At 35.1% G+C, this 26,771-nt stretch overlaps 6 protein-coding genes across 6 annotated transcripts; 2 read left to right on the top strand and 4 right to left on the bottom strand.

The window, feature by feature from the left end:
• The first annotated feature begins 1,477 nt into the window (after positions 1-1,477).
• Positions 1,478-2,988, top strand: LOC124456538 (homeobox protein Hox-A2-like). The gene is made up of 2 exons (XM_047006959.1): positions 1,478-1,929; positions 2,373-2,988. The coding sequence occupies exons 1-2, from the start codon at positions 1,611-1,613 to the stop codon at positions 2,690-2,692; spliced, it is 639 nt and encodes a 212-aa protein (XP_046862915.1). The 5' UTR covers positions 1,478-1,610; the 3' UTR covers positions 2,693-2,988.
• A 519-nt stretch (positions 2,989-3,507) lies between these two features.
• LOC124456554 (26S proteasome regulatory subunit 6B) lies at positions 3,508-8,891 on the bottom strand. The gene is made up of 7 exons (XM_047006974.1): positions 8,833-8,891; positions 8,190-8,463; positions 7,223-7,741; positions 7,018-7,094; positions 5,865-6,033; positions 4,147-4,202; positions 3,508-3,675 (listed from the first exon to the last, which is right to left on the bottom strand). The coding sequence occupies exons 1-7, from the start codon at positions 8,857-8,859 to the stop codon at positions 3,562-3,564; spliced, it is 1,236 nt and encodes a 411-aa protein (XP_046862930.1). The 5' UTR covers positions 8,860-8,891; the 3' UTR covers positions 3,508-3,561.
• Positions 8,892-9,622: 731 nt separating this feature from the next.
• Positions 9,623-12,550, bottom strand: LOC124456551 (40S ribosomal protein S3-like). Its single transcript, XM_047006971.1, is given in 6 exon segments — positions 9,623-9,809; positions 9,942-10,129; positions 10,256-10,350; positions 11,982-12,163; positions 12,166-12,205; positions 12,506-12,550. Coding segments are annotated over 6 exon segments (717 nt in total). The 5' UTR covers positions 12,536-12,550; the 3' UTR covers positions 9,623-9,627.
• Positions 12,551-13,544: 994 nt separating this feature from the next.
• On the top strand, positions 13,545-15,124 carry LOC124456543. The gene is made up of 5 exons (XM_047006962.1): positions 13,545-13,662; positions 13,735-13,759; positions 14,267-14,315; positions 14,396-14,454; positions 14,812-15,124. The coding sequence occupies exons 1-5, from the start codon at positions 13,588-13,590 to the stop codon at positions 14,958-14,960; spliced, it is 357 nt and encodes a 118-aa protein (XP_046862918.1). The 5' UTR covers positions 13,545-13,587; the 3' UTR covers positions 14,961-15,124.
• Positions 14,957-26,739, bottom strand: LOC124456541. Its single transcript, XM_047006960.1, has 6 exons — positions 26,699-26,739; positions 25,089-25,167; positions 16,340-16,654; positions 15,946-16,158; positions 15,372-15,524; positions 14,957-15,248 (listed from the first exon to the last, which is right to left on the bottom strand). The coding sequence occupies exons 2-6, from the start codon at positions 25,108-25,110 to the stop codon at positions 15,130-15,132; spliced, it is 822 nt and encodes a 273-aa protein (XP_046862916.1). The 5' UTR covers positions 25,111-25,167; positions 26,699-26,739; the 3' UTR covers positions 14,957-15,129.
• On the bottom strand, positions 19,539-20,442 carry LOC124456542. The gene has a single exon (XM_047006961.1). The coding sequence runs from the start codon at positions 20,259-20,261 to the stop codon at positions 19,779-19,781; it is 483 nt and encodes a 160-aa protein (XP_046862917.1). The 5' UTR covers positions 20,262-20,442; the 3' UTR covers positions 19,539-19,778.
• Positions 26,740-26,771: the final 32 nt, after the last annotated feature.

Genomic DNA, 26,771 nt, shown 5'->3' with positions numbered 1-26,771 from the left:
CGCGATGATCAATCTCCATCTGACATACTTAGGAAATCATTTTATTTTGTTTTTGATTAAACACCAGCTCAAAAAATGTTTGTACGTTATAAAAACTGTAATCAAAGCACCTGATTTTTTTTATATACATTTGGATAACACAAATTATGTTCACTTTAACCTTAGAAAAAGAAATGTTCATAAACGGCGTTTAAAAATATTTGAATTTTTTCTAAAGACAACAATTAATAATATGAAATTATTACTATTACTATGCTTTATTTTCTCAAATCAGCAGCGGGTGGGGTTCTAGAATTTCCTGAAATCTGATTGGCTGTAACAGCAAGCGAAATCTGATCGCGGTCCCGAGATCTAATAGCTAGAGTTGAGTTGGTTGATTGGTTTTACAGCGAAGTGCCTTAGCCAACTTTAATTCTAATAATCTATTTTAACCAAACTTGCAGTTTTCCAAAGTAAAATGAATAAGCAAAGTTTTGATAAATTTCTTTGTCGCCATTGTTGACTCTGACAACACGACTCATTAAGATAGTTGTCTTGAGCAAAAAATAAATACGTTATTTACCGTTTGAGTCGATCAGGAAGATATCCTCTTTCTCTGGCCTAGGGATGTTTTTAAAAGCTCAGCAAATATTTTCCTTTTTACGTTTTAAGTAGCATAAAATATCAATTAGTGAAAACATCAAAAATCGTCTTTGACTAAATAATTCATTACACCTTTAAGCTGTCTTTTCCCTTTGAAAATGAAACCGTCCGACGGCGGTGGAAGATTTGTCCTCGAGTGAAAAAGTATTAAGAGACGATTTATCGATGAGATTTTATCAAAATTTAATGAGAAAAAGACTTCTTGCACTGCGATTTGACTACGCCACAATTTGCACACTAACTGACAAGCTTTATTAAAGTCGTTCGCTAAAAATCACATTATATTTTGAGAATGTATCATTTATAATTAGCTAGTGTACTACATATAAATCGTAGTTATTTCTTAAAAGACATTGAAATACATACATTAGCACACTAAACCGACACAATGTATCATACCATACCGAAAATGCGTTTAATTAAACTCCGTACGAGCTTAAATTCAAATAAGATTGGTTATTTCACAGTAGCAAGTCTATAATTAAAGTTTGGCGTAGCTAATTTTCAACAAATGTAAAAACAAGTTATGGCAGATGATAAAATTCTAAACTCTTTTTATCAACGTTGCAAAAGCAGCTTAAAAGGACAAAATTGTGCTTACAAATTAAGCCGCAAAAGTAAACTATGTTGATAATTACTTAAATTGCCATTCTCTTTCATCTTTTCGTTTCGTATAGGAATAAACAAGAGAGAGCAATACATCTGTCACGCGAATTTAATATAGAACATAAAAATGATACAAAGTCTGTTTGATGATAATACATCACTAATTGGACGCCAATAAATTTTCGAAATTGTCTATTATTTATGACATAATTTTCGGCTTCAACAATAATCGACAATCAAGTAATAACGTTTTCCATGTGTGCAGATCGGCAGGGGTGATCATTTATACGCAACGAAAACGATTGTTTAAGTTAAAAACATTCAGTTAGGCTTTTACATGTCGAACATACATCATTGCAAAGATGAGCTCCTTTCTGATAGACTCGATCACGCCAAGCAGTCATCGCAGAAGCCCGTCGCCAGTAGCACTCCCGAGAACCAGGGCACCGATTCCATGTGATATGATGGCCTGGAGAGATTACTGGCTACTCCAACAAGATAAGATCAATTTTTGCCACTTGTGCAGTCCAGGAAAATCTACCTTTGGCTCCTATAGAATATCTACGAGAAGTCAAGACCACCCATTCGTACATCAAAATTACATCGCCAAGAATGACCAGCTAATGGAAGGTGATTTTCACAGTTCGAGTGACGCCACGAGACACTTCAAATCATACTTTGGTAGGTACATTGAAAGAGGTTTTGGAGAGAAGTCAAAAGTGATTTTGAATATAGACAGCAAATGGAACTGCGCGCTGATTCGAACCAAGAGAAATGAAATACTCATTAAATAAATATGTTTATAATGTTTCCTATAGAAGTTTACTTTGTAAAATTACATAGCTATTACTCAAACACGCACTAATTTTTCAAATAATATTATAGTTACATATAAGTCCATAGTAGGGTTTGAATTTTTTGACTAAACGAAATTGTCACATTGTAGAAACATTGCAAGAACGTAGCAACTTGAGCCATTACATTACAAAGACATGAAACACAACTTTAGCTTTAAATACGCACTAAGTATAGAAAGCTTTCGTTGTTACACAAATGCAATGAAGCAAGAAAATGTTCAACTGAACCTTTAACGAAAGCGTATATTTTGAAATGTATTTCTCAAGGTGGTCGTGAAAATGACATGGCCGTGAAAAAGAGAATACGAACGGCTTACACAAGTCTACAATTGCTGGAGTTGGAAAAAGAATTCAGTAACAATCGCTATTTATCTAGACTGAGAAGGATTCAAATCGCCGCCATGCTCGAACTCACTGAAAAACAAGTGAAAATTTGGTTCCAAAATCGCCGCGTCAAGTGGAAAAAGACCGCAAGACTTTCAACTCAAATCAACAGTATCGCTCGTTCCTCCAATGAATCAGTAAAATGCAAAGCACAAAGCCTCAATGATGGCATTATTCTTAGCAAGAACGACTGGAAATTGTAACTCTTCCAATATGCACAATCAAGTTTACAAGAAAAAACAACAAGAACAGAAAGTGATGCACCAATTTTTCTTCCATGAATTTTTCCCAATAATAAAAATAATAGAGAAAATAATAATACTAGACGTATATGCTTTCTTACTTTCAAGTTTTGAGAATTCTACATGGTGTATTGAAAAAAGTTTACAATAGGGAAAGTGTCGCAAAATTCATTAGCGCAAAATATTTGCGAAAACCTTTATAGTGTAAAAATAAGTATAGTTGGATTTCCAATGTTCATGTGACAGTAAATTTTTCGCAAATAAAAATTCGAGTGAAAATTTGAGCTGTTCTGTTCCAGAAATCGGTAATCCACAGTCTAAGCCAGCGTGTGCTTGTTTGGTATATGCTAATAAGCAGATCTGATCTGTGGTATTACCATGTAATGCGCCGATGATTGCTTTCTGGCAGAGACTGTACATTGCAAACCTGTTTCTTGTCGTCGTGCAAAACTATCGGTTCCTTTGTCCTTTAAAGTCTTCGATGCATAAAAAAGGACCGAAAGAACCTATTCCATCGGTTAAACCCGCAAAGCTCTAGTGCGAACCATGCCGACAAGCAAATTTTAATCAATTGCTCCAAAATGACAAAAAGAACGCAACTAGAACGCATTGGAAAAATATTGCAAGTATTGGTCACGTAAATATAATTTGTTCGCGCATGTGCAGCTCGAGATTTCATTGGATGCCGCGCTAACACAGGGAGAATGAAAACTATTATGAAAAACTGAAAACAGACCCAATTAAGAAATGGCAGTAAAATGAACGCTTAATGTTATAAAACAAATTAAGACAAATTAACGATTAATTATGACATGTACATTGATTACAACTTATCTGTAAAATTCATGTTCTGTTTCATCTTTCTTCACACTAGTCTTGTAACCCTTTTCAAAATCTTTAGATAAGATAACATAGCGGTTTTCTCTAACTGCTTGCATACCAGCCTAAGTTTACAATAAAAACAATTAAAAATAAAAACGATAAATATCTGAGCTCAATCAATCAATATAGAGAATTTGTAAATCAATCATAAGTAAACAAAAGGTAAAATTAAAACGTTTGTTTTAAATTTATATGTTTCGCAATATTAATATTTTATAAAAGAAATAAAAGGATGCGTTTCGTGTTTGCACTGGCTTACGCAAATCTCGGAGAGGTTTGTGAGAATTTTTGAACAGGGGCAATCCTCGACCTTCGGTCTCAGGCTTGCACTGTTCTGCTCTCGAGTTCTCCCAAAGGTCTCCTCGGTTTGCATAAGCCTGTGCAAGCAAAGTAAACATCTTTCATTTCTTAAACAAAAGTATAAACAGACAAACGAAGTCTGATTTTTAGTAAGTCAAATTAAGTCTGCTGTCCAAAAATGTCCGAATGCATTCTACTCTGGCAATTAGGACATTATTTCACATCATTCTTACCTCTTGGCAAATGGCATTGATGTCTGCTCCACTTATTTTATCAGGTCTAGCCACATCTGTAAAGTTAAGTCAAGAAAAAACCATTCTTCCAAACTTGTTGTCAAATCACCGTTTATGCATTCGTCGTATATCCATGAATTTTTCCCAAAATATATCCCTCACCTCAAAACATGTTATCTTTAAATGTTAAAATAATCAATGCTATGAAAAAAGTTTGACATACCTTCCCGTTGCTAATTTTTTACTACAGTCATATTTTTTCAATTTAGGGATTTTTGTTAAAACTACTATTTTGTCCACTGGTGCATTCTGTATTTATTGCGTAAGTCAATTGACCAATCGAAAAGACTCAATAAATGTTCAATATATGATGTTCAATAAAAAGTTTGACTTACATGTCTGTATTTGTAGATCGTCCTGGTTAGTAAAATCCTGAGAAGGACTGTTGATGTTGATTTTGAATGACGTTTCGACAAACTCAGCGGTGGTAATCTTTACTTGACTCTGAAGATGACTACCACGAAGGTTGTCGAAACGTCAGTCAACATCAACACAAGCGGTCCTTTGACTCTGCTAAGGTTGACTCTGAAGACGACTACCGCTAAGGATGTCGAAACGTCAGTCAACATCAATAACAACAGCCCTTCTAAGGTTGACTCTGAAGACGACTACCGCTAAGGATGTCGAAACGTCAGTCAACATCAATAACAACAGCCCTTCTAAGGTTGACTCTGAAGACGACTACCGCTAAGGATGTCAAAACGTCAGTCAACATCAACAACAACAGCTCTTCTAAGGTTGACTCTGAAGACGACTATCGCTAAGGATGTCAAAACGTCAGTCAACATCAACAACAACAGCCCTTCTAAGGTTGACTCTGAAGATGACTACCGCTAAGGATGTCGAGGAAAACGTCAACATCAACAAGGTCAACAACAACAGTCAACATCTAAGGTTGACTCTGAAGACGACTACCGCTAAGGATGTCAAAACGTCAGTCAACATCAACAACAACAGCCCTTCTGAGGTTGACTCTGAAGACGACTACCGCTAAGGATGTCGAAACGTCAGTCAACATCAACAACAACAGCCCTTCTAAGGTTGACTCTGAAGACGACTATCGCTAAGGATGTCAAAACGTCAGTCAACATCAACAACAACAGCCCTTCTAAGGTTGACTCTGAAGACGACTACCGCTAAGGATGTCGAAACGTCAGTCAACATCAACAACAACAGCCCTTCTAAGGTTGACTCGGAAGATGACTACCGCTAAGGATGTCCAAACGTCAGTCAACATCAACAACAACAGCCCTTCTAAGGACTCCACTAACCTGGACGATCTACATCTATAAGCATGTAACGATACTCCCGGGTTCATACCAATTACTTTGAAAAGTTTGACTGATACTAAATTTGTATTAATTCTTTTCTCGTCTTCTCAAAAACTTCCGAAGTGACTTAGGCATATAAGTTAGTAACGCGACGACATATATATGGTATGTGTTTTCAAAATTTGACAGTTAGAATTTGAACATTTCCGAACTTAAAATCTTTTTCTCCCATTCAATTTGTAACAACAAAAAAGCAATAGCCTGCATTATTGTCTAACCGTCCAACCAAGGAACAATATGCACTGTTCCATTTCGTTATCCCAACTTCACAACAAACAAATGTGCCTGTAATTAATAAATAACTAAGATAATCAAATGAAAGGATACAATCTTCCAAATCAACTTCCTCAGAGAGATTCATTTTTGCGGTAATAGTAGAGAAGATCAGTCGTTTTTGTCTCCTATCTGGTAATGGAAATTCTATCTTACGATCCAAACGTCCAGGTCGAAGTAAAGCTGGATCAAGCGTATCCTGTCGATTGGTGGCCATTATCACCTAAAAAATTCCGATAGATTTGTACCTAGGTTTTGTTAAAAAAACAGGAGTCCGGGGCGTCGCCAGGGAGGAAACAGCGATATACGTGTCCCCTCCTGGTTATTCCAAAGACCAATTTGAGATTGAAAAAAACGTAGGTTGTACAATGAATCCAAACTCAAAAAGCTATAAAAACAGTGGCCTATGAACGGCCACACAGGAAAGTTAGTATGGTAAGCAGCAATCTTCAAGCATCGCAAGCAGGTAAGATTGAGTTGAATGCGCTTGTTCACACATCTAACAGAAAGCTGCCCTTGTAATATCGTGTGTTTTTAAGATTATAATAACCTGCATGAAAGAAATAGCGTTTTGAGTACATACAATCAAATATTTTCTCTAAACGGGTATGCCTCTAAACCCCTAATGAAGTCTCACACTTTTTGACTGTAGCACTGTCCCACCTTGTGACGCCCGGGTGCGCGAAGGCCGAAGAACACTATCCATTTTTATAGACTTCAAACACTTTACCCTTAACGATTCAAAAATATTTTAAAAGGGAAATATCTACGTTTGAAATGAACCATGAATAAAAAATTTTCGCTCTGGAATTACTAAGTTCATTATCGTTAAGAAAACACAACCACCTTTTTCACAGGTTTGAAAAATATATCTCCAAATATCCTAAGGATAAACAGCAATTTCTGAACAGGCATAGTGCAATCAGCTCGTTAAGTAATTAAAGTAAGTGTTAATGGCGAAAGAGTTTTATATTTAGACCATACATACTGTTGCTATTCACACAAAAAATCTTCCCCTTCCCCCATTAAACGAAATTCACGTTAAGTCACGTCAGAGAGAAAGCAATCTGTTTTTTAATGTTCAAATATGTTTCAATCAAACTTTGCAAATGCACTAATTACTAGCTATTTTAGAACAGGCATCTACTTTTAAAATAATTAAAATAGTTTGATTGTCCAATTACAAGTCGCACGAAGAAGTTCTTACCTTTACATTGACATTCTGATCAAAACCATCCATCTGATTAAGAAGCTCAAGTAAAATTCTTTGAACTTCTCTGTCCGCTAAATCCATAAGTGATACAGAATTCAAGCAACAGATGGTAAAATGAAAAAAACAGGCAATACCTTTAAATCATAACTTTTCAATTCATTTCACAACTTAGAAGTTTTTAAAATCACATAAAACATACCTCCTGTCTGTGCATCAAAACGTTTTGTGGCAATTGCATCAATCTCGTCAATAAAAATGATCGCAGGAGCATTCTCTTTAGCCAACCTAAACACATCTCGAACCATTCTAGGACCTTCTCCAAGATATTTCTGAACAAACTCTGAGCCAACAACACGAATGAATGCAGCTGTTGTGTTACGAGCCACTGCTTTAGCTAACATTGTTTTTCCACAACCAGGTGGCCCATACATGAGAACACCTCTCGGTGGATCTATTCCAATCTGTTTATAGAGCTCAAAATGTGTAAGAGGCAATTCGACAGCTTCACGAATCTCTTGTTTTTGAACATCCATCCCACCAATATCTGAGTAAGACACTTCAGGCTTCTCATCCGCACCCAGCATTGCAATGCTGCTGTCAGATTCAGGTGGAAGAACATCAACTAAAGCATTTGAGTGCTTATGTAAAGCCACTGAAGCGCTTGGTTTGAGCAGTTCTCTGTCAATTGTGCTCAAAATACGAACATAATAATTTGAACCTACGGGGAAAGATTAATTAAGTTTTCAGTTCAAAGGCTTTAAGTCTTGCTTACACAACAGTCAGTGTGTATAAAAAGAAGTGAATCAAACTGAACATGTTGCTGTGCATTTTACATTGTGTTTCACAGTTATATTTCTATAGCAAAAAAAAAATTTTTCATTTCAAAGAAAAGAAAAGAAAACAGCAGGCTTGTTTTTTGTTTAATATGCTAAACAATCATCAATAATTGTACTCAAGGAATTCAATTCCCCACAATTTCGACTTGAAATGTTTAAGCGAGGAGTACTTAATCATTTCAGATTGTGTTGTGATTAAAAAAATATCATTGGAAAGCTCATCCTTTTGCTATATAAAAATATAAACACAAAACACAATGTCAAATGTATATTTTCATAAATTTATTTACTTCACAACACACAATGTATAAATAGCCCAGTTTTTGTTACCAGTAGTAGATCCTACAATCCCTGTATTTTGGTCAACAGCTTCAAGAAATTGCCCAATAACCAATGGCACTGACTGAATTCTCTTCACTTCTTCTTGAGCATGAAGTAATTCTCGTTTCAAATTTCTTTGTTCATCTTTAATATACTCCTCTTGAACCTCGAGGAATTCCAGTTGTTTCTGAAGTTTCTTGTACTTAGCATAGAGATCATCAACATCCACATCAGTTATATATGAACTGGCAGGAAGGTTACTTTTACTATGAAATACTTCTTCCTACATAACGAAAAACGCAAATACGTAAAGCACAATAAAACTATAACACTTCCTAAAACTTTTGTGTACTTTAATACATATGAAAAAACATAAATGATTCCTTAACCACTTATGCACATACTAGCGTCAAAACAAGTAGCTGGGATTCAACCCTAGCACATGAGCAACAATCAGTCAATCAAAAACATATAAATGAGATAAGAGTCCAGCCAACATAGGGTTAATCTTTTAGATTTGATTCATTAATTCTCGAGCATTTCTGAGTTACTTTAATCAAAGCTTTTTTCCTACCCGAATTAAATAAATTTCTGTAAACATATTCAGTCGAATTCAACAAGAGATAACCGATAATTCATAGTTTACTTTTACCTGTGAAATAATTCCTATTTCCTCCATGTTGAATTTCGCTAATTAGATTGTTGATAAAGAGGGATAAATGGGTTCAGGTTCAGGTGGTAACAAGCTCGTGTTCAACATGGACAACTTGAAACAAGACGCCAATAAAGGTTTTGTCCCACCAATGGATACTACGGCAGTGATAGTAGTTAAATTAAACATTTAAGAAATTAAAGAGGTTTACTGCGTCTTCACACTTATGCATACGAGGAGACCTTCGGGAGAACTCGAGGGCAGATCGTCATCAGACAAGCCCGAGACCGAAGGTCGAGGGTTCATTAACCCGCTCGTTGCACCGGCAATTTAAGTAAAGTAGCCAATGCTAAAGAATTCGTGCAACACGTCAACATCAATTCAAAATCTATTCAACTATGAATTGAACAACGTCAACTGCATTTTTGTAGTTCACAGTCAAGACAACAACTAAACGAATGTGCTTGCACAAATTTTGAGGTAATTAGTTCGCAAGTTATTATAGAAATCATTTGAGCATTTGCGGTAATCAGCTCATCAGGTTTAATTGGGGAAAGAAAAATGAATAAGTGACATTCGTCAACACAAATTCTCATGGAAAGAGCGATGATGAAAGAAAAGTAACGAGTCGCAACAAAAGATTCAAGATTTCTTCGTTTTATTCCTCAATAAATTTTACAAAGCTGCCATTCAAAGATGCATGTAAACTTGAGATCGTATCTAGAAAATAAAACGGATTTTTAGCTTTCTCAACATGTGTGTCACTTTTGAAGGTTATGGAAAGCACAACCTTACCTATGTGGCTATAGGTGCAGGCTGTTCGGGCTTGCCACCTTTGTGTTCGGAAGAAGGGCCAGTTGGTGTAACTTCTTCCTTCGGTTCAACAATGCTGACTTGATCAGGAAGTGGTTTCTTCGGTCCGTTCTTTCCAGTTGGATCCCATGGCAACATTATTTTCACTTTGATACCAAGGACACCTAATGAAATCGAGAGTGATTGAGCTCAATTTTATTGCAATTTTTACAATTCGAGGAGAAATGTGAAAATTGCAATCAATTGTAACAACGCGTCAACAACTTCAGCACGTGGATCACATATTGATATCGAACCTTGTCGCAGGTACACATGTCGTACAGCGAAGTCAACGTAAGTTTTCGTTGGTTCACCACTGTGGATCATTAATCCATCAACAAATTTCATAGATTTCGCTCGTTGTCCACGTAGCTTTCCAGACACGACGACTTCGCATCCTTTAGCCCCACTCTCCATGATGTAACGAAGAACGCCGTAGCAAGCTCTTAAATGATGATAATTCGTGTTTTAAAACATACCAACTATTGCTGAGTCACGTTGCGGCCATTTACACAAGCCGTTAAGTTATAGCTGTGTTCAGTCAATGATCATTCTTAATTATCTTAAGTACCTTCTTACGGCTAAGCCACCAAGCAATTTATATCTCAAAGACTCTGCTTGTGTGATAGCACTTAGTCCACGAGTGGCCACCTTTTCGGCGTATAACTTAAAAAGAAATTGCATTTTGCAAATTAATGTCAGAGTATGGCAATAACAGAAATTCAATAAAACACTTTAAGAAAATGTATCGTTTGCTTTACTTATACTTTGGCGTTAACTGTGTTGGTCATGGCAAGATTATAACTGACTTAAAAGTGGTTTATTTGTCCCTTGTGTTATGCATTTTTCTGTGATGATGTCTTAATACAAGTACATATTTACCCTGTGTAGTAGACAACAGTTTAGGTGGGTTAAACTTTTAAAAGAGCAAAAGACTTTATAAAACAGTCTATGTATATCTCAAGATCAAAAGTAATTAGTGTACATAGCATTGTAAAAATTAGATGCCACAAAAATCATAATCATGTATAATTTTCTTCATTATGAAAGGCATTTCTCTTAATAAATTCGAAGTTCAGATAATTCTCATGGTTCAAATTAGGAGGAAAAAATCGATTCGCAACTTTTTAAAATGTGCATCTACTGAAATTTCTAAATTTGCATTCTGCCTATAACATTGCTTATACACATGCCTATGTTTGAAATTTGCCAAACAGCAGTGGAAAGTTAAGGCAATAAATTGTCTGTATAAACTGGCCGCAACAATTTTCATATAGATTAATAAGAAAAACTATATCTGACAAAAATTTATTAGCTTTCGCCTTATAATATTGTTACCACGGTCTATATCCATGAAAAAGCAGTTAATGCAAACTTCTATTAACATCAAAATATTCGAAGTGTCAGTGTCAACTACAGCCAAAGTGTACTGTGCTATAGTTAGAACGTGTCTGGTTATCAATATTTTAATGGAGCATTTGTTACTGAATAAAGCATAAATAGCAGCTGTACTAAATTATGTTTTTAATAAATTTCCATTCAAAGAATGTCTAAAGTAAGCTTTAGCTGTATTTTTTCAGATTTCGATTTGCAATTTATTTGTCTTTGTTTGCTAAAGCACAAAATTGGCTCTTAATTTGTGAATTGCGATGTGTTAATTCGAACCCTGATTCTTATAGCAGCTTTCAACAAAACTTTATTATTGACCACTAAAAGTTTGTAAATTGCAAACCCGAGATCATATGTTATTTTGGGCACCTGAATTTTGTTTTTGATGGTTTCTGCGCAAATTTTGACTTGTATTTTCATTAAAATAACATACTTTCAAAATTTGCACACATACTTGCAATACACACATCATTGAAAGTGAGAAGAGGGAAGAGAACTTAATGCTATACTAATTTATGCTATAACAACTTAAAGATAATAAAACTGTGAAATAATAGACAAAAGCGCAAGTTTCAATTTAATTCATGAGGTTGCAAGAATTATCCATGAAATTGTCAATTTTCAAATTATCATGAGCTTAATTGAAATAAAAACATCAAATTCAACTTGCCTATTGTCAAAATGCTTGCATGAACAGAATGCAACTTTTTCATAAAAAAGTAAAAGTCAATCATAAAAAATTACAGAAACTTTAATGGACAAATTATAGAAACCCTGTCACATTATACAGCTTAACTACTAACAAGTAGCAATCCAAACCCGAATTGGCAAACCCTAACACTTTTCCTAATCTTAACCTAGCCTCGCGCCAGGGTATTCTATAATTGTCATGTGTCAAAACATCTTACCTCAACTGTGCCTTCAGGAAAGTTGAACCGTTTCTGTACCACAGACGTAAGTTCGCGAATTCTACGTCCTTTCTCACCCAAGATATTTTGAGTTCGTGTGGCAAGAATAATTATCTCAGTTCTTATAGGTGTAACACGTACTTCAACTCCACTGTAACCATCTTCTGCAAGCTCACGAGTTAAAACTCATTTAATTCAGCCTTGAATATCCCATCAGCTACAAACTACAAACATATTTTGAATTTTCTTAGGGTGATGAACATTTCATTATGATTATTTTGATACTTTTACTAGTTTAATAACAATTACAGCACCAGTGGGCCTGCTTAAGATGTTTTTGTATAAATGAATACTATAATAATCCGCGAATGTTATGATTATAATCCAAATCAATCAGTCAGCATAACACATGTATTGCATAGAATGTTGAAGGCAGTAAAATCTTAGATGCATGTTATTTTGATTTCAACAACTAATGAGAAGTTTATATGGCACAGGTGAATTAAAACGGGAGCGAAAGATACCTTTCGTTTTTTACTGATTTGAGTCGCCATGATTGCAGAGGCAAAAGAGGTCGTTCCTAGCCTGCTTTGCGGGTTTGATTCTATCATTGAGCCATTGTAATTTATTAATAGTCAAATACAAACAAACTTCTTAAAGCCAAAAGCAAAACGTTCACAAACTCAGCAAAGATGTTGACGACCGTCTCTATTGCATAAGGTAAGGTAGGATGGTTTGATAAACATAAGGAATAGTTATTCAAAGTTTATTTAATGCTTTACCATTTAAACACCATTGAAATTTATAAAAAACCATGTAATGTAAATAGTCAGTGCTGCCAGATGAATTTTTTAAATATTCATGCTCGCTTGCGTCAAAAGTACACAAAAATGGCAAAAAAGTTCATATTACATCTAATTTTAAAGATCGGAAGTTAACGGAAAGCCTCGGACTAACTCGGAAATTTCTGGAAGATCTCGGAAACTGTCGAAATCTCTCGGAATTACTCGGAACATACCGGAAAACATCGGATTATCTTGAAAATCGTCGTTGTTTTGAAAGAGTTGTCGAGCTCTGAAGATTTCCTTTTTATTGAGCCATGATTTATCAATACTTCCTTTATGAATATGATGAAAATAGAAAATTTATAAAATTTTGAAAAGTTCACAAAAACTTTACAAACTTTCAATGTTCATGAAATGTTCATGAAGTGAGCAAAAAGTTCACAAATCTGGCAACACTGTAAATATTTAATGTAAATACACGAGCCTGTGCAACTCCGCTGACATTTTCACCCATAATTTACCAAAATATAATAATTTTGACGAGGTTGCCATCCAGGTAATTAGTATACAGGTCAGTGGTTCATTTACTTCGATTAATTACCTTAGCGTCGATTATTCCACCAAAAGTGATGTGAGTGAGTGAGACGATCTAATTTTGCACGTTGTTGCAAAGTGTTATTATAAAATAAGTCACATAAATCAATAATGTTTCCAAAAGTTCTTGGAGATTTGGAATGCCGTATTTTCTACAGAAAAGGCGAATATTATATAAACTTTTGACAGATGGAAAACAGTAATAGTATCAGTCACACTTTTTAAACATGCTGCCATTTCATTGTGGGATGAAAAATGTTCGGTTTGTCAGATCAGCTCTAAAGATTTCTGGCCATCTGAATGTAAGTCATGTAGTACGGTAGAGTGTCAATTTTAAAGTGGTTTTAAAGCTAAAATAATTCTTTTTTTTACAGACAGTAGCAAGAAATGCTCAAATAGGTAACCATCAGTCCATCATATCGATGCTTGCCTTGTTCACGTTTTTGCTGGCAGGCAGTTTTGATCTAGTGCTTTTGGACATCACTAGCAACAATGGCTAACCTCTCTTGCGATTAATCTGCCTGCCAGAAAAACGTAAACAAGGCAAGCACATCAGTGATGTAATACTTTACATAATCAAATGCATTTCAAATTTATATTGATGTAAATATAAACAAGTATACAGGCATATACATTCATAGGTGTATTAGGTGGGGGCAGGGCAGGCAGCTGCATCCCCTTCTCCACAAATGTTAAGCTGACAAAGGTAGTTGGGCATTATTTGCTGGAAAGTTATGTAAAATAGATCATTTAAGAATGAAAATGTATTGACCCCCTCCTAAAAATGTTGACCTGTGTTCACCCATGCTTAAATTTTCATAATAAAACGTTTATGTGGTATCAGCCACTGGCAGGCAATGGGCTTCAATATTATGTGATTAAATAATTTTTTTTTGAATGTTATAGTGAGAAATGCCAGAGTTATATCGACATTGGGGCTGCCAGACAGGCAAAGGTATAAACATTCTTATCAGATGTTTTCATATAGAAAGCTGCTATGGCTACTTTTCATAAAAACTTTCGTTTCATGTTAAGAAATGGTATCCAGGAGATGTTGAAAAAAAATAAAGTAAATCATCTTGCCATATCATCATGTAAGTGACATTCTTTGTTATTAAGTATCAAGTGAAAATTTTGAAAGATATTTTTCAGGAGCTGGAAAATGACTGACAGGAAATTTTTCCACAAAATAACATGTAGGAAATTTTTCAAAAGCACATTACATAGTGGCACCACCATGTCAAAATGAACTGATGCCCCCTTTCCACCCATTGCTGCCACTTTGATGAAATTTAATGTATATGAAAACATACTTTAGATTACACTGTAATCTGTATTATTTAAAGTAAACAGTACCATTTAGGAATCGACATACAATCACTTACTGTGATGTGCCAATGGGCAAATTGTTGCCAATACTTTAATAAGGCAATGATTTTTTTTTCATTAAGACAACCTATCAGCAGCCTGCAGCTCGCTTCTATTGACCTCAGATGGTTTCACCACTGGTATATCTCTTGTTGGAAGTCCTGGGGATGAGGATGACATGGCGACAAGCGGAAAAAAAAAACATTGGATAGATTACACAGTTGAACGTTAATGTCATAGAACTTATTTCATTCACTAAAAATAACAAAATTTTAGTTTTTTTTAAATATGAATGAGTAATACTAAGTTGGTTGTGATATTTAAGACCGATGGTCTTTCCCAAGATCATAAAATATTTGAAATAACCAAATAAACAAAGGCACGTTTTACAGAAAATTTTGTCAACGTTTAATTTTTATTTTCCTCTTCTTTCTTTTCATGTTACTCTCTGTAGGTTGAGTAGGAAGAGGTCTTTTAGTTCGTCTCTTACTGTCTTCCACTTCCTTCATAATTCTGCTATCTACAATTGAGATGTTTCTTTGTTATTTTGTCATGTCATGATAGCTAATCCAAGACATAGGTGAATTTGAGATGAATGCCTGAAAATATTAGATAAAAATAAATGTTTTAGTTTTTGACTTACATTCTTTCTTGAAACTGTCAAAACGCTCATGGAAATATTTTCTTAAAGCTCCGTTTACACTTCGGTGGGTATAAAATTCCACGATCTGATCGATTAACAACAACATCACTAAAATCCCTTGAATCAAGACAAAGACTGCCACGAACGATAAATCTATTTAAAAACGATATACAGGGTGTATCAAAAAGGCCTTTAGAAATCAAGCTATTTTGAAATTTCAATGCTTAGTCTCTGTATATTAACCCTACAGGTGCACAACTGTGCATGAATTGCATTGCATTTAGAGAACAACTGTGCATAGTTGCAGTTCATGCACAACTGTGCATTTTTCAAGAATTTGGGCATGTGACATTTCAAGAAGCAGAAAAACTTTAGTGCCAATCAGAAAAATAATGCAAGTTGGCTTAACACTGAGATAGGCATTAAAATTATCACATCACGTCAAGTTCTACGGATTTAAATTTTTATACGCCCTGCATGAAGGATAGTGAAAGCAATTTCAACACTTTATGCTGCTCTAAACCTCTGTAAAATGTTGCAAAAACACTAACTGAAACTTGTCGATAAATTTTACCTTTGGGAGAAAAACACGTTAAACCGTTAACACCATCAAATACATCGAGAGTTTTTTTGCCAAACTCGTTGACACACCAACACATATCGTGATGAAGAGAACATTGTACTTTGTGATACGACCCATCTTCATTACAAACCGGACGAAATTGGTGTTTTTTTCTTGGGTCTTCTGATAATGTTCTTTCTTTTTGGCATTTTGTCTCGTTCGTATCTTAAAAAAATCCAGCTAAGATTCGTGTCTACAATCCCTAACTTTCCCACGAAAACAAGATTGACTACCAGGTTTTTGGGTCAGAAGTAAAGCTCACATTTTATGCTAACTTAATCCATATTTTTGAACACAGGATTCCACACAAACTTGAACAGAAAGACAGTAAAAATAAAAATCTTACCGATTCGTTTTACAGATATTTTATATTTAGCTGTTCCATAAGTGTTTCGGACGCGGCATTCATAGACTCCAAAGTCATCCTTAACGTAAGGTCTAAATTGCAAGAAACTGACGTTACTCTCATGTAACGTCTCCACTTTAAAGATGCAAGTATCACAATTGTGATGAACTTCCAATCCATTTTTCATCCAGTTAATCTTTACATTCGTGTCGGCATGGTATAAACATTTTAAACGAATTTGTTCACCCCGCTCAGTGTGAACAGTCGAAGGAGAACTGCTGTCCAATATCTTGGGACTTGAACTATGCTCGTTGCCTTGAAGATAAAAAAATATTTTGTTTATGGAGAGAACTCTGTTGCAGGTGATCTTGAGGAATGATATGTGAAGTATTTGTACAGATTTTCAAGTAAAAGTGTACGTTGTGAAAGATTTACTACTTCCAGTAACAAGGAAATGAACTAAGTTTCATACAGACGGCCCTTATTTTCATTTATCGTTATGTTTTATACGGTCTTCATTTATTTTAAAACAAAAAAATTTAGGAAACTAAAAGTCGGTTGCCCTCTGCAGCACTAATTCTATTGTCAAAGTTTCAGGAGACACGCTGTTTTCACATACCTAGGACCTTGCCAAGGAAGAAAAAAGAGACGAGAACAAATAAAAAAAAACTTGCCATAGCTGTTGATATAAATCATTGATATAATTTTTTTCAATTTTATATAATTTGAATTTTCAACATTTGTTTCCATAGAAACTAAGAGGGGATGATCACTGGGGATGATGAGTGGTTGCTGTGAGCGTCAAAGAATGGGTTATGGAGGGAGTATTCCATTGGAGTATTCGTTACTGTTAATGATTTATTGAATCTTTCTTCTGCGAAATTTACGTACACTAGCAGAAATACAACATAAAAGAATGACCACTAGTCAATTAAAGGAACGTAAAAACATTGGTTTTTACACGCCAATAGATGAAATACTTGTAAAATTAGGGTAGGGTGGTGGATAACTAATTGACTTCAAATATTATCATCCAACTAATCAAAAAAATCTCACCTACGAAGACGGGAAATCGCTATTGATAAACTACAGATTTTCCGGGGGGAGCTTGGCCCTGGCCCCTTTAGAAAGGCACTCGACATTATGTCCTTTGTACAGAGCCATGCCATTGTGTGTTCGAAGACTTTACTATTAGAGCTTTGCAAAAGCTTTAACGACAATTTGATATACAATGAAATGACAAGAAAGTTGAACAGCCCAAAGAGCCCACTTCATCCAATTACCTCTTTCGTCAATGAGGGCATGAGTGTAAGCTAGCAAAGGGCGAATATTCTCAAAACAACCGTTTCCAACATACTACAATTGTTTTCAAGGTTTTATCTACAAAGAAATGTTTACTTTTATAAGAGTAAATCCGGCAAACTCCAAACAAGTAAACAGCTTAAGTCAAATAAATCTCCTTAAAGCCGACACCTTAGAAACCACGGCTTGGTATCCGTTCAAAAAACGCCCAGCAAATATTTGTACTTGTAGATTATATTGCAACCCAACCAATGTTGTCGATGTAAACACTAAATATGTAGAATACGTTTATACCACCTCAGGAGACCAAAATTGAAGAAAATAGAGCAATAAAATGCGCAAAATAATTGTTTCCGTATCAGCTCTGTCACGCTGATAATAACATGTGTTTCCATTCTTATATAGTGTCATTAATCGAAAATATATCAAATGTGTCCGCTTTATGTTTTTTGGGAAGGTTGTTTCAGTGTCCGCATACGCTTACAGGAGGAGTCCGCTTCCGAGAGGTGCCGTAACATAGTTCTCTGAACTTTATCAAAACACAGAGTGACAGCACAAATATTTGAACTAGGGTTTACAAGGGCGTCGCTGATCACGATTTTAATTCAAACTTGCAAGGTTGTTAAATCGAAAGTGCTAATTGATTTGTGCATTCACTGCACAGGATGTTGAAAAGCGAGGGAGTTGCGTGTGAAATTTATATGCACAAGATTTGGGCTTGATGTCAAAATCTAAATTTCGGAAATGGACACAAATTTTAAAACAATCGCCTCATATTTGGAAACGTTCAAATGATCCTATGGAATGGTAGATGACAATCAATTGCAAACGACGTTGCACAAGAAATAAGTTTATTGGTTTCATGTTCGTTTTTCAGTTTTAATTAGAACAGCATGACTTCCGTTAAGTCCTTTTTAGCGGGATCTCGGTTTCAATAAACAGAACCGGAAAAGTTTTCGCTGTCGCACGCATCAGCTTGCCGGGACGATTGTCGTTTTCAAATTCAAAGAAACAAAACAGCTTGAGACTATTGAAATTTTCGAATTTCGACAATGGTTTATAATAAACAATTTTTAACACGAAAATTTCACACAATCTTCAGTGAAAGTCGGTGTTTTTACACGTAAATGCATGTTTAAAAAATCTCTCGCTCAAAATAATCCATCTAAGCGGGAGATCACTCTATCTTCGAACTCCGGGTCTGTCCGCTTTCACATATAACGAAAACTTCAGAAATGTACTATTTAGATACATGCGGGATCCTTTGCTTAAGAAGTCATGAATTGCATCATAGTGTTAATGTTAAGATTTAAAAACGTCGCTTTCTATAAGTCAAATAATTTTATACACGGCTCCCATTGTTTCATGTATTTTATTCGGTGTTGCACATGCGTGCACAAATCATTCATCTACAAGAATATTTTGTTCATACCCCACGAGCTCGTACAACATATTGATCTTCGAAATGTGGAAAGAAAATCATCAATTATTGTAATTTAGGATAGTTATCAGTTGTTGCAATTTTTTTACGCTAGTCTGTGATGCAAATTTTTCTTGTATAGTCAGCTGTTATGGTTCCTTGGACGTGTCTGAGCTAGTCTGGCATGACTGGGATGGGCTATTTATTTAGGTTTTCCGAACTGAATCCCAGAATTTCAGCGAACAGCATGGCGTACGAGAATGTTTGCAAATGAGATCAACATGCATAAAGAAACAAAACGAAGTCGCCACGAAAATACATAATTAAAAGGAAAAATCCTCGAATCCTTCAAATGTATGCGATAACACTTTTCCATACAGTTGCTATGGGTGCTTTTGAAAATCAAAATACATTAAGAGGGATGGTTGACTTTATAAAATAATATGAAAAAAGCAAAACAAAAGAACAATGCAAGGGTGGCATTTAGAAAACCCACGACATTGTATGTCGAGTCATTTCATAGCAGATGATGATCAACTAACTTCATATAACAATAGTGTTATATTAATTTATTAACGTCCCCTGTATATAGATTCTATAACTTATTTACACAATAAGGGACCCGTGTACAACATTGACAAACAAATTTTCATGAGTGAACAGTCAAGGAAAATGTGGCAAAAGAAACAATGAAAGGTCATATCTTTTCTGACGAGGTTACGTCCTAACGTCGCCTTCGGGTCGTTCACTTGACGCGTTCGAAGACCTCGAGCTACTTCTGTCTCTATTTGAATAATTACTAACTGGATAAAATCCTCTTTCAACAGTACGTGTGTTTCTTGTACGGCTTCGGAGATTATACGGTGAATGTCTTACAACATTTGAGCTTCTGCTTGATCCATGTCTGGTACTTGTTGTATTTACTTGACTAGTAATTGATTCATTACTTGTAGTCCTTGTTGCAACAGGTGTAAAAGCACATGGCCGTGCTCGATGAACAGTGTTGCTAACCATAGGTTGCCAAGCATACCGACCAGGCAATGGTCGACCATTCCGAAAATCAAAGTTCCATTCCTCTTGCTTACGATCAAGTAGCTGTTCGTTATCTTCGCTAACATTAATATTGTTCAACTGCTCGCACTCGTTTGTCGGTGGTTCGTCGAACAACCGTCTCCTCACTGTTCCACGTCCTCTGCTCATTTTCACTTTAATACATCGAAGATAAAAGAACTGGTTTCGCCTTGTGATAATCTGCTGAGTAGCTTCAAGGTTCGTTCATTGTACTACGATGGGCACTCTACGAGTCAACGCCACTTACCTCACAAAGGAATTTACTACCGACGCGGTTATTTGATCTCGTTAAATGACTTGTTTCCAAGGTTATGAGGACATCCTGCTGTTCATGAGTCACTCGACATGCATACGTGAACTTGTTGCCGAAAATTTACCCGCTTTTAGAAATTCGTGACCCTAATACCTCTCAATGTTATACTCTCATAAATCAGTACAATTTACAGTAGCGTTTTGTTGCGCATCCTAAATTCTTTCATGATCGATTTTCTACAGGTATTGCTTGCTGCTCAATTCAAAACGTACGCAACAGACATCCGGAATTATAATGTGCTTGTATTTCGATTCATTATAAAATCGCCAGTCAATGGAATCATAGTAGAACAATGTGCGATTTCGTATTTGTCGTTATTGGTTATTTGTGAATGGGCGTTGATAAATGACAGCGGTAATTAAACGTGACTATGTTTATAGGGGAAAAAATGATTGTTTCTATAAATTTGTCTGATGAATATATAAGTAAGAGCTAGAATTCATAATCTCCAATAAAATTCGATACTATTGTTGCCATCAATATTTATCCGTTAATGGCGTCCGGTCTAAATCACAACGCTGTTTATTCCTCTCGATAATAATCATCATTAGGAATGCGCTGTTTATTGTTGTTTCGCGAGCACTGATGTTCACCACTCGACGGAAAGAGAAAATTTCAAATTTCAATTAAACGCACACTCTTGCCATGCGATATTTTCTATTAAACCCACGTTTTGCAACCGTATACGACTTCAGATCAGGTAGATAAGGCCCACCTCGTCTGTCTGCCGACGTAAATAAAGCATCCTGTTAAATATAATGAGTTTCTCCTATTCGTACTTATTGCTGCGTTCAACACATCTCCTTTCAAAGTAATGTACAATTTTCGCACATCAAACGTAATCGCGAAAGAAAAGCAATAGTTTCCTTATACGAACAGACACTATCTGTAAAAATAGATCCCTGGTTGGGGATTCCCTCTGGAAATGATTACAAGGAACATGCAAATACAGGAAATGGACTTTTTCTTGTTGTCGCCGGGGTGGTTCACTACTCTTCAAGCCAGATTAACAGACAACAGTCAAATGACTACACGCGCCGGCCATATTGTATTTTCACAATGACTGTATCCATCATTGTAGACTAAATCCATCATTATACTGCATCATGACTGTATTTACCATTGTTCTACATCATGAAAGTCTACAGTCATGGAAATCTACTTGGATACAATATATCACGATTTACTTGCTCTTCCACCTGCAACGTGCGTAGAGTTAAAAGACCAAATTGTATCTTAAGAGTTCGAACAGCTTCTAACGAACTACTTATCAAACCAAAAAGTCTTTGTCTACTTTCATCTGCCTCATAAACCCGTGAGTAAAACAAACTCAAAATATCGTCCAAATTTTCAAGTCTTGGAAGCCATCTAACGCCGGCCATTTTGATAGTGATTTTTCTTGCATCCAATAAGTTACCAAAAAGTGACAGATCGATTTGTTTTTGTGTAGCAACTTCGATTTGCTTTTGAGTAAGTTGGATTTAAGTACGGGCTTATTTCAATTGCTTCTTAGAAGCGTTTGATATTATTTACGACATTCGATTTAAATGTATAACATTGGTAATTTTGTCCTTTTTGGACGCCCATAACTGTACCTGTCACTGTATTACATGACGACTGTATCTGCATAATATATTAATCCTAACACGGTATTTAAATATGCACATGAAAAACATGTGACTTGGACGAGATTTAAACTCGCACCTTCGGGATACTAGTCCGCCGCTATATCTACATGACTCCACCTATGATTGAGCTGCATCATCCCTCTTTCCTCCTTGGTTGCATCCAATGTTTGTTTGCTCTTTATTCTGACATAAATACAGAGTATGAATCGTAAAAATGCAATACTTTGTACCTCGTAAAAATAAATAATTTAAAATAAATAAACTTATTTTCTCAGTGGCAACAAAGATATTTGACGCATTTAAAAGAAAACAATAGAAATCTGAAGCAAGCATGTTTTGACCTCTACATTGAGCCATTTGCAGTCCGAATGGGCTTTGCAAAGTGTGTCAAGTAATATGACACGATAATATATGAACAATAACGTGAATAAATGATTTTACACAATGGGAAAGTGATCTGATTACATGTAGAACACATGAGTTGATGATTTCTCTGTTAACAAAGTGAAAATAGGATTGACATACTGAATTTGAAAGCTGGGATCGGGTGCATTTTGTTGATGTGAAGAGAATCTTTGATCTTGAGCGTAAAGTGAGTCATAGCGGAGTTGATGGTTTTAAAGTATTTGAAAATTGATATTGGTAAGAAAGGGAGGCCTGAAGGTGAAGATATTTGCAGATATTAGAATTTCCGTCATTGATCGTGGGTTCATAATTAATTCTGATGATTATATTTGTGAGATGCTTCACAAATATAGCAGAAGTTAGAGCTCACATCGGAAAAGTGGTGTACTACAAGGAAATCTGGGCGATCTCTGAAGTACATACATTGCTCACATAGACGGTACAAATAACATTTACTTCATTATTCCAAGTTAAACTGGAATATACATTCTGACATGTAAACAGGCTTGTTCCGATTGCAATTCATAAAAAAAGATTTGCATATGCTTAAATGGTCAAAGGAAATGCTTGAAATATTGACAATGAAACTGGATCAACATTATCTGATCGTTATTTCACAAAACAAAAAAAAACACACTTTGGTGAAATGTCATCTTAAACGAAAACACGGACAGGAAAACGTAAAGTGTGGGTCACTTTTTAAAGTCAACAAATCAAAATAAATATACGATCTCTTTCATTTGTTTTCGCAAAACCTTTGCGAAAACATACGAAGCGTTAATCTGGAGACAAAACAACTACCAATGTTGAACACACATATTGAATATGTAATCATGTAATCTGACGAAATGAAGGTACTGGTGTTTCTGGAAAATAACATATTAGGTGACTCGAAAGCATTTATCAAATACACTCAGTGCTATTTTAAGCTATTATACAACATTTTAAAGTGATTTATTGTTTGAACATTTAAATCAGAGTGCAGTCAATTGGCAATTTAGCTGTTTTTGTGGCACAGTTCAAAGGCATTCGCGGCAGGGTGCACTTTCTTTCCTTTCAAAAAATCGGTAAAGATATTCCAACATTAGCATACCTTTTTGTTCAGGTTTTCAAACATAAAGACAATTAATACGTGTACAGCAGAGTGAAAGTGAAATGAACTTGAACGTAATCATGACCTTGGTCTTTAAACATGCGGCATGTTTCCTTCAGAGCACAAAAATTGTAAAAAATTTTCTTGTTACGAATTGCTGAAATTTTCACTTATATTGTGTGCAAACTGACGAGATTACAAAGATCCTGAAATATGACTTACTATATTATAGCAACAAGTTATAATCATCCATACATAGAAATTATTATGTAAACCATTACTATGTTCTACTGGTTTACAACCATTTGCAAATACACAGTTGACAAATACATCGGAACTTTTCACTAGGAACATGGCTTACCGATGATCATAATATATCAGACGGAACAATACCAGCAGATGCAAAATACATCTGCTTCAACAATATACCTAGTTATGTGGCTAAAAGCTCCGGAAGCAAGCAACATATACTGACATAGCTTTTTCTTACAAACAGAACGATTTGATCGCTTTCAAAGTTGATTTGACTGGCATTGAATATCTCTGAAGTACAAAAATTCAACCTGAAACCAGTGCCTGAAACAGGTTGAAGTAAACCCTTTACTTCTTCTGATCAATTTCATTAGAACGACTTGAACAGTGTTGTACAGTTTCTTCTGTCTTTTCTGTCATTTCATTTACGCTGTACTCGCGAGATGAGCTACAGTCCTTTTTGTCAAATACATTTTCTGAAGGAACCGACAATGTCTCGCTATTTGTGATAAAGTTTGACGAAGTCGCCGGTTTTAAATTGTCTCCATAACGCGCTTCAATTATCTTCATTATTTTACATGGCGAATCCCCAATGTCTGAAAATCGATCTTCAATGAAATCGTAACCATACTTTTTTTCCATTTCTTTGAGATGAGAGATGTTCTCTTCCTCAGCTTTACGCTTCGTTTCATCATTTTCAATGTCTTCACATTTACCGAATAGACATTTTACAACTTTAGCAGAGGGTCTAATGTCGTTTTACGTTTTCTTGTACTTGTAGGACTCGTATCAGAGCTCATATTTTAGTTCCGTATTGTTTCGTGTTTCAGACAAGTTTGAGCAAGAGCTAGGTCAACGGACGTCATTGTTGACATACAATGCTTATATTAATACCAATAATTTATGCGCATTTCGCACGATGACAACACGACCGATCAAAGTATTGAGATCATGATGTACATTTGCACATGATTATATCATTTATAGTATTAATAATGCGAAAACAAGCGCCTATGAAAATTAATGTTGTCAATAAATTTGTACTGCACGCAAGTCGCACAAGGTAATTCAAGTATTCCACAATGACATTTGATGTTAGCTTAAGTTCTGCCGATGTAGCATGCTGGGCGCGAGCATTTTTTTATATATTCTTTGCGTATTCCCTGTTATAACATGTACGGCAAATAATGTCATAATAGACTATTAGCAGATTACTGCAATTAAACAACCAGCTTGGCCAGTTGTAAATTGTAATAAGTACTTACTTCTGTGTACAACATCGCGCATTTTCGACGATGCCAACAGCACAGTCACCCACAAGCGTCAAATAACTAGCCATGTCAACTAAATACAAAATGAAAACAAAAAGTGGTGGATTTTCTGTCAATACGTCCAACAAAAAGAAATATATGGTGTAATTACACTAAGTAGACTGCAATTTTGTTTGTTATTTTTATGTAATTAAGATTAGGCAGGTTCAGACACGATTAAACACGTCATACAAGTGAAAGACTAGAAGATATGATAGCCACACAACAGGTCAACGGTAACACAGTCACTGATCTACAGTATGCCTGAAACATTGCAACAGCTAATTATAATTTCAAAGTAACAAGATTGTTGGTTTGAAATTACCAAACAATATTGATTTATCAAGCAAAAATATTGCCAATAAAACTGTTCAAACAGATGTACATATTTTGTTTAAAATGCATATTTATTGTAATGTAATTAGCGATTTTTGTCTATAGTTTTACATCTGCTACTGATATTAAAACTGTTATTAACTGACAATATTCACATAAATTTGCTGGCTCATCAGAAAGTATATTTATTTCTAAAAGAAAACTGACCAATAAATGTTAATAATTTCACCATACATACCAGTACTATGACCAGTCAGATGCTAATAGTTCAAGATTCAATCAATTTCTGAGATGGACACAATCAATTTCAGAAAATTTATAAAGCTAGAGACCTATGTAAAATCTATAGGTCTACTACTGCCGCAATGCTACTGCAGCATTGATTGAAAAAACTTTGGGCTTCCAAAAAAAAAGAGCTATAGCTATAGCCTACCAAAATATTGATGTAAATTCAGCAAGTGTAGACTTCCTTTATGTATTTAAAAGTTTTATTTTACTGTCTTGATATTATTTTCATGTGAACATTTGGGTTATGTTTTCAACAATTTGTGGTTTTAAAAGAACAGACACATATTTGGTTACATGGTTATTTCAACAGGCCAAGTATGTTTATAGCACACACTTTGAACAAAACTGCTTTCATAATACATGATGAACAGTCCTGTTAAATGTGGGATAATCTTATTTTAATATTGAAGGTATACTTAGCATTTGTAAATTTTGTATAACAATTCTGTTGTAAAAGCCAATTCTATTGCACTTTTGATGTAACATTACTTCAATTATATCAAGGCTGCATATAATTCAATGAGGTTGTTTATGGCCAATTTTGTAACAGTGGTGGCAGAGCTGGTGGGGGCAAGGTGCGCACATACCACAAAAAATCATTAATGGTTGGCCTGTTCCCACTATACTATCTAAGAATACAATACATATCTAATAATAATACAAGAAATAATACAATTTTTGATAACTTTTCAAACAGTGGAAAGACTTTAATTCTTCAGCCAATTTGTGATTTGTTTCACTGTGTCAACCGAAAAGCAATTTGCTTTGGTCACACATACATATTTCTTGATATTCATGGTAGAATATTTTTTTTAATCCCACTCAAATCAAAAACAAACTTTAATGCTAATCACAAACAAAAGTTTTAAAATGGAAGTAACAGAGCAAAACTGCTCCAGACTACATGGGGTTTGTTGAATTAGAAAGTGTTGTATATTTACCAAGTTGAATAGACATTGAATAAACCGTTTTCTTCTTATTTCTATTAAGGGAAAAAGTTATTAGAAGATATTT

Source organism: Xenia sp. Carnegie-2017, unplaced genomic scaffold, assembly GCF_021976095.1.
Source record: "Xenia sp. Carnegie-2017 unplaced genomic scaffold, XeniaSp_v1 HiC_scaffold_53, whole genome shotgun sequence".
NCBI lineage: Eukaryota > Metazoa > Cnidaria > Anthozoa > Malacalcyonacea > Xeniidae > Xenia > Xenia sp. Carnegie-2017.
Note: the sequence above shows the minus strand (reverse complement) of the source record. Positions and strands in the feature narration are given on the sequence as shown.

Bases quoted from the DNA above. Each gene is read 5' to 3' on its own strand.
- LOC124456538 (XM_047006959.1), top strand. From the start codon at position 1,611: ATGAGCTCCTTTCTGATAGACTCGATCACGCCAAGCAGTCATCGCAGA. The intron at 1,930-2,372 runs GTAGGTACATTG...GTATTTCTCAAG, and splicing joins ACACTTCAAATCATACTTTG to GTGGTCGTGAAAATGACATG.
- LOC124456554 (XM_047006974.1), bottom strand. From the start codon at position 8,859: ATGGAGGAAATAGGAATTATTTCACAG. The intron at 8,464-8,832 runs GTAAAAGTAAAC...TTCGTTATGTAG, and splicing joins AAATAGGAATTATTTCACAG to GAAGAAGTATTTCATAGTAA. The intron at 3,676-4,146 runs GTAAGAATGATG...TTGTAAACTTAG, and splicing joins TCAATGCCATTTGCCAAGAG to GCTGGTATGCAAGCAGTTAG.
- LOC124456543 (XM_047006962.1), top strand. From the start codon at position 13,588: ATGCTGCCATTTCATTGTGGGATGAAAAATGTTCGGTTTGTCAGATCA. The intron at 13,760-14,266 runs GTAACCATCAGT...TGAATGTTATAG, and splicing joins AGCAAGAAATGCTCAAATAG to TGAGAAATGCCAGAGTTATA. The intron at 14,455-14,811 runs GTAAGTGACATT...TTTTTCATTAAG, and splicing joins TCATCTTGCCATATCATCAT to ACAACCTATCAGCAGCCTGC.
- LOC124456542 (XM_047006961.1), bottom strand. From the start codon at position 20,261: ATGAGCAGAGGACGTGGAACAGTGAGGAGACGGTTGTTCGACGAACCA.
- LOC124456541 (XM_047006960.1), bottom strand. From the start codon at position 25,110: ATGCGCGATGTTGTACACAGAA. The intron at 16,159-16,339 runs GTAAGATTTTTA...GATTTTTTTAAG, and splicing joins AATATCTGTAAAACGAATCG to ATACGAACGAGACAAAATGC. The intron at 15,525-15,945 runs GTAAAATTTATC...GTTTTTAAATAG, and splicing joins AACGTGTTTTTCTCCCAAAG to ATTTATCGTTCGTGGCAGTC.